This window comes from Genypterus blacodes, unplaced genomic scaffold, assembly GCF_046128005.1.
Source record: "Genypterus blacodes isolate CSIRO-AG114 ecotype Tasmania unplaced genomic scaffold, CSIRO-AGI_Gbla_v1 ptg000090l_1, whole genome shotgun sequence".
In the NCBI taxonomy this organism is placed as follows: Eukaryota; Metazoa; Chordata; class Actinopteri; order Ophidiiformes; family Ophidiidae; genus Genypterus; species Genypterus blacodes.
The window spans coordinates 584,154-591,646 of NW_027466895.1; the positions used below are offsets into that span (position 1 = coordinate 584,154).

Below are 7,493 nucleotides of genomic sequence, written 5' to 3' on the forward strand. Positions count from 1 at the left end.
GTTTTAACTCCGGATGGAAAGGTTTAGCCACATCAAAAGGGAAACTATGTGCTATAGTATATATATATATATATAATATAATGTCCACCATTTGGGAATGAATGGATTTGGTCTAACTGCTGGATTCAGAGTCCAAGGTCTTATGGCACAAAAAGTACCAGGTTATTGCAAAACAGACACGGAGGGGGAAGTGGAGGGGGAGGAGCGGGTGCTTTCTACCAGCAGGCTGCACAAAATAAATAGTGCTTAAAATTTGGAATGTGTGTGTGTGTGTGTGTGTGTGTGTGTGTGTGTGTGTGTGTGTGTGTGTGTGTGTGTGTGTGGTAAGTCAACAAAAGTAAATATATTCTGTTTATATGTCTAATTCTTGACCGTTGAGCTGTACATATTTTAAGAAATCTGACATGTCATGAACTCCATGATCTATTTACATGTACCTATAATGCAGATTCTTCACATTTGAATCATAGATTGGAAACACATAGTACATACTGTAATATAAATGTCACACACCTTTGTATTGTTTTTTACAGGGATCACAAGCAAAGTTCACTTCATTCCTGCAACCACGTAAAATTTCCAACACCAGGCAGACGTGTAAGTATTGTTTATTTATCTCTTTGTACGGTGATAAACACCAACTTTGTTCACTTTCGTGTCTAAATATTCCTTATATTCTTAAGCAAACTTACTCATCTTCATATTCAGTAATCACTAACAACCCTAAACTAGGTGGTAAGTCTGTGTTGGAGACTTAGTAGCTGCTAATTCCGACTCATTATTACTGTTAACTTTCCACTAATCAGCCTCTCCTCCCAAATGTCACATTTTGGATTCTCCACCTGCTGTAAATGAAGGTGTAAATGTAACAGATATTTCAGCCAAGCAGAGGTTGTTCTGGGATTTATTCTCATTAGGGCACAGATTCTGAAACTAGAGCGCTGAACACACTGGCAACACGTAATCATGATACAACATCACACAGCAGAGGGTGAGCGTTTAAAGCTTCTATTCTGGGTGCTGCTGGGTGGCAAATACTTTCTGCAAGCAGGGCCCAGAAGTGCACAAGGAGCAAGGAGAGTCACCTTGAGATCCATGTTTAAGCCTAATTTACGTCACAAAATTGAAACTAATTAAACTTTGTGTTCCGAAATACAGACTGAGGTTGAGGTTATGTTAGAATGTTGTGATACACATTTTAAACTTGCTGTATCTAATATCACTTCCTTTTTATATCCTCACTCATGTGCGAGCCTCACGTCATGTGAAATGAGTGGAATAGCTTCCACTGGGCCAGACACTGGAGATGTATATGAAGCCTAAAGATAGAAAACTATGCAGGGGAGGGCTATAGATAGACACAAGCAACGACTGAGCAACTCTTTCCAGCCGCAGACTCACCCGTGCCACTGAGGACATCGATCTTTGGAAATTAGAGTGTGCAGGAATGTCCAGTTGGATACAACGTGCCAATCAAGTGCAACAGTTATGCAAAAAATAACTAATATCACCTGTGTTTGTGGGTTTTCTTTACTAATCAGAGGATCTCAGAAGCTACCAGGTTTTGGGTCAAGGAAGAAATGTTTTGATTATAGCACCAACTTGTGGCCATTTGTTATCAAGTCTATAGTTAGCTACCTCCAAGAGTTGGAGATTGTGGAGTGGGTGGAATTGTGGAGAACATTGTAATCGACTCCCTCCTCAGACAGGAAGGTTGACAACTGTGGCAGCGACATTCCGACAGCCATAATTCAGTTGTCATGAGTCTGACCGCAGGGGAACTTTTCCCGTTACTGTGCATCCCCAGTGACATCAATGAAACTGATGTTAGGTCAAAATAATAATACAAATTTCAATAAACAACAAAAACACAGAGAGCATCAGGTTTGTTAAGGCCTGGAATGCAGAATGCAAATGTAGAATATGCAAACGGTTTAGTCAATATTAGAAATCAGCATGACTTTTGTTTTTTGTTCCCATAGCAGCCGGCCTTCATTCTGGAGGGAAAGGCCCCAGTTGAGTCCAGCAGGGAGGATGGAGGAGGTGGGGAACCCAGTTCCTTCAGCCCGAGTCCTCTTACTCAGGCAGAAAGTTCCGGGCCGTGGCAGAGCGAGAGCCTGCTGGTAGAGTCCTGGTCCACGATGGGCGACGCGGACCCTGAGGACACTAAAAGCCTGGACAGCATCGACGGGATGGCTCTGGCTGGAGAGGAGAACCACTCCTCCAACTCCGACATGGTCCACCTGGAGCGTGAGGAGGCAGAGCTGCTTGAGGAGGCGGCAAAGGCAGCGGCGGAGGCTGGGGAGGAGGCAAGGTGGAGGAGAACGGAGGAAGAGGACGAGGAGGAGGATGAGCTACAGACCAGCGTGTTGAGTGTTTTAGGTGAGGAGAGGGAGCTGGTCGACCTCCAGGCACCAGAAACTCAGGAGCTCCTGGTGTCAGCAGAGGAGCCGTACATGGAGGAGCAGCCTGCAGAGTTCATGCAGGTGTTTCCCCCGATGGCCCTGCCGCTGCTGCCCATCCTCAAGCTCGATCCTCCATCCACCACATCCACACCGGTCCATTTACCCACAACGGCTGAGGGAGAGGAGCTTCCTACCATGCAGGGCCTCCACCCTCCTCCTGTTCTGGCACCAATGGAACCAGAGCCTCCAGTAGGGAGCCAAACTCATGACCAAGTGAAATACTCACAGGCGGTACCAAAGAAGCAAGAACCAGAACCTCCAAAGCCTGAGAGCTCCACCGAGCTGCCAGTGCTGCTGTGTGGAGGCGCTGCTTTAGTGGCCATTATCGGCATAGTTCTGTACGGCGCTATGGCCTATAGCAGAAAGTAGGAAACCAGCCTGCTCGAGCCTCAGTTTGAGCCTCAGTTTGAGCCTCTCCCGTAAACATCGTCTTTACTTTGATGCTTACATATGAATCACACATCGCACAAAAATTCAAGCTGAATATTGACATTCAGTTCATGACAATATGGTTTCATTACATTACGATCATTTGGCAGACGCTTTTATCCAAAGCGACTTACATTACCACCCTTCGCAGAGGGGGGAGCAATTGAGAGTTCGGTGCCTTGTTCAGGGGCACCTCGACAGGGACTCGACCGACGACCCTCCGGTTCCCAAGCGGAAGCTCTACCCACTGAGCTACTGCCTCCCTCGAAGAAATTTCAGATACCTATAGAATTCGCCCAAACATTCTGTCAACACAAGCCCTTATCTAATACTCTGCTTCTTTCACTCTCTGAATTCTGATTGTCTGACGCTCTTTGTGTTGTAGTAATGGTTCTTGTGCTACCTCAGCTCACAGCAGAGCTCATGGCCTTTGTTCTTCTGTAGAACTCCCACAAGACTTTAAAGAATTCTTCAAACCGCAGCGTTTGTTTGTTGTCTTTGTGTGATCGTTTCATATTATATGACCAGAAACTAACATGACAGACAGAAGACAAAGGAATTCAGGATTCAAAAACGGTTGCAGCCGGAATTTTTTTCAATGTCTTTCATTTGATGTGCAAATTTTTAGTTTATTTGTCAGGGATAAAGTTTGGAAGGCAAGTTAAAGTCTGGAAGGATCATTTTGAGCTGTTCTCTATGATTAGATGTTAACTACCACTGATTGTACCTGTTAAATTCTGTTAAATGGTCTTGGGGGAGAAATAAATAAGGGTGTAAAGCGTTCTATTGCTGTAGAGGGCGCTGTGTGATGTAGCTCAGTGTCTCATATAATGACTAAAATGATAGCATGCACAGCAGCAGCTCCCAGAGAAGAAGACGAGGAGAAACTTCTTTAAATTCTTCGTATGTACGGGAAGTCTGAGAGATCTTGTGTGCCCAGGTGTGCAATGAGAGCCATTCGTGATGAGAAATGCAGTTTACAAAGGAGGAAAAACAAGGATATAAAAGTAGAGGAAGATGAATAATATGACAGATTTATGGTGCAGATATATGAGTTGTGTAAACAATATCAGTTAGATGGTATCACTCGGCTGATCCAGCTGTCTTTACATTTTCACGGCTTTTACCTTCAGGATAAGGACTAAGTGTAAGTTCTTGATTAATTTTAACTTTGAATGAGATGAAGTTGAGCTCCATTTACTTACAAAAGGAGTTTTTCTGAATTCATTTTCAGCTTAGATCAGAAGTTTGTATTGTAGCTGCATAGCAAAACTCTCTGACGAAGTATAGACTATGGAAGATAGTATCCCTGTCCTGGGATGACACCTACTGGCAAGGCAGTGTCATTCGTCTTCCATAAACGACAATGTTTACTTTACGGTTTATTAAACTAAAAAAAGAGAAATAATTCACTTTTATAATACATTTAAAGCCGAGAACTCAACCTCCCCGAATAGATCACACCTAAAACTCCATGAGCATTTTACTTGCTTAAGCTTTAAATGTCCTTTAAAAGTCATCTGGGATCAGTTACAAAAGTGTAAGTAGGTCAAAAATCATAAAACCTAATTCACAGAAAACTCTACATTAAAGCCCCAATCTAGAGTCTAGATTAAGGTATTAAGCTCTCAAAAGCAGTAATTCTTCAGAACTTGTTCACAATTGGATCAAAATCTGAATAATACGTAGAAATGTGTATATTTTTGTATTTGCTTGAAAAGTTATTTGCTCACACTTCAAATCCAGAAAGAAGTGAAACTCTGTGTGTAAAGATGAATACAATAGACAAACGGAAACATAGTGAACCTGCTTAGACAAACAGCAGCTTGTGCATACCTGGTGCCCAGCAGCGCTCAGCCATGACACAAACAATATCTCACAGATAATCATTGTTCAACTCTGCGGTAACACTGGCGCTCGGTGTGATGGACTAAATGATACTTTGGGACTTCTTGATTTTCTTTGAGTGCCAGTAAAATAAAGAAGAACAATGAGTGTTTGATATGCTGCGGTTATGCTGCCGTTCCCACATGGGTGCCAAAATGCACGCAGCTATTGAATTGAGAAGGGGAAGGAAAGTGCTTCTTTGTTTGTGAAGATAAAACTGCAGCACCCCCGCACACACAATGCACCACCTCAACATGCAAAGATGCACGTTTTTATTGCTTATTTACCTGATAATGTTCTTTGAAACAGATTGGATATATAATAGATACTTCATAAGGTGGAATTACTAATGAATTGCCACTTAATTTGCCATTTGTAGTCAATTCCCTGAACTTCTGCACCACAGCCATGGGTGAGTTTTAAAACAGGAAAGACAAGCTTCAAAGAAGAAAGAAAGAATAAACATAAACAGATCAGCAATGACAATTTCAAGCTGAACGGATGAAATTGAAGTAGTGTATCAGATGTCCCATCCTGGCAAACTAAATACCACAAAGATAAGGTAAATATTGTCTTAGATATGAGGGAATGCTTTAATGGGCTGTCACAGGCTAACAAGGCATGAAGTTGACTGAGCTCAATTAATCAGCCGATGATCAAAACAACACGCAAATTAAAGACAAATACTGTACTAGTAAAGAGAAACAAACTGTTCCAACATCTGCACACAGCTGCCAGACTTTTTGCTGCAGCCGGGTAACTTGTGGTCACTAATTTATGGAGCTGACATGTCGGAGGTTTCACCCTGAATGGGGAGCGATGAGGTGGGGCTGGGAGTCTGGGGGGCAAGAATGAGGTTTGTGGTTCTTTCGTTTTTATCAGCAAGCTGCACAGTCAGGAAACGCGCACGTGCAACACACTCACGCGCACATATGTGCACACACACAAACACACACAGAGATACACTGATGTGATGCTGTAACCTAAATACGCCAAGGCCTGTGTGAAGCTTATGTTTATGAATGGATGGACAAAGAAAGCAGGTAAAATTAAGAGATAATGCCATAAATAGCAAACACTATTGTAGATTTCATACCAGCACACGATAAAGGGTTGTTTCAGATATATTGATTCCATTATTTTGGCATCACTCCTTCATATATGTTTTAAATTTAAATGAGATGAAATAATATTGCATCAAGAACCATTAACACCTGTAAGTCCACTCAGATAGGGTTAATATTGTAATGGACTGATTACTGCGAGCACATTCAAAACAAGTGATGTGGACTCGAGCCTCATGACTGCAGCTGAGAAATGGACTGAATTGAGACATGTGAGTTCACTTGGAAGTCAGGCTGTTCATATGGATTTTAGATTTGATCTCTGATCAATTTAGTCTCTTTGGAAAGTGCAAATTCTAAGAGCAACTCCATTATGTGTTAATGTTATGTGTTAATTGCTTAGGACTCAAAAACCTGCACTTGGGTCTTGAGTGTCAAAATGTGAGGCTGATTTGAGACTTGCAAAACAAAACATTTCTAGTATTTCTAAAATCTAACATTTAAATGTATTCATATTCTGTGATGTAGTTTTGCTTGTTTTCATGGGAACGAAATAATCCAGTGGACAAATACACAAAGTACATTATGTAAAGCACGTTTGCTTTTGCGTGTAAAATGAGGCGTGTTGTGTACATAAACTTGCCTTGCCTGAAATGCAGCCAGGTTGCTATAATCTGTGCATCTCTACTATTCTGTTTTTTTTATTTTGTTGTATCCTTCCGCCTCAGCGTTTAGGCCTGACTGCTGCCACGCTCGCAACTTAACTGGACCGAAAGGGGAACTTCAGGTGCAAGTCAGTTGATATTTAAAACTGTGAGCCGGTGATAAATAAACTTCTCAAAAAAAGGCTGTGTTTATTTGAAGAGGGGGTTGGCTTGGTGAACACAACACAGGGAGACTTTTGCAGAGATCGCCATATTATTAACCATTAACCATTTATGAGAATGTTTATCTTAACCTGTATTTATGACATGCATATATGATATGCTTGTCAAGTGGGAAAACAAGACATTAGGCCCAATAAAAAATTCCTAAGGCCTACACTTAATTAGCAGTGATATAATGGTATATAATGAAAACATAAAAAAAACATAAAACATAAAACTACAGGACAACTTAAAAGTACAACTGCTTAAAAATACTAACAGGTTCTTTGTTGAACCACTGGTTGGTTGCTTCTTCATTTTGAACACCTGAGCAACTAGCAAAGGTCAACGGTGTCAAATCTATGTGACAAATTACTTTTGAATCATTGGTAATATCTTTCTGTTGCTGTTGATTTTTAGGAAACAGCAATGGAGGCCGACTGAGTAACTGCTGCTGTCCACTAGAACATGCAAATACTTTTCAAACGCTCCAAACATCTGGATCTGTGTTACTTTCCATTATATAATTGCACCACAGTATTGTAGAGTGACGTATAGGGAGCAAATATGCAAACTTAACATTCTTATCTTTAGAAATAATGAATAATTATAATTATAGAAAAATATAATATATATAATATATAAGTACAATAAACTTTACAAAGTGAAGAAATGTAGGTAATTGTACTGTGCTTCTAGTTAATCAAATGATTTGAACATTATTGTTCTCAATGAAAAAGTAAAAACTTAATCTACACATCTGTAAGAGAAAACAATAAGGG

At 41.0% G+C, this 7,493-nt stretch overlaps 1 protein-coding gene across 1 annotated transcript; it reads left to right on the forward strand.

The window, feature by feature from the left end:
* Positions 1-536: 536 nt before the first annotated feature.
* LOC143007610 (uncharacterized) lies at positions 537-3,672 on the forward strand. Its single transcript, XM_076159025.1, has 2 exons — positions 537-579; positions 1,983-3,672. Exon 2 carries the CDS (start codon positions 2,142-2,144, stop codon positions 2,832-2,834), a length of 693 nt encoding a protein of 230 aa, XP_076015140.1. The 5' UTR covers positions 537-579; positions 1,983-2,141; the 3' UTR covers positions 2,835-3,672.
* Positions 3,673-7,493: the final 3,821 nt, after the last annotated feature.

What these genes read in the sequence shown, in the direction of transcription:
- LOC143007610 (XM_076159025.1), top strand. Translation starts at nt 2,142, where the DNA reads ATGGGCGACGCGGACCCTGAGGACACTAAAAGCCTGGACAGCATCGAC.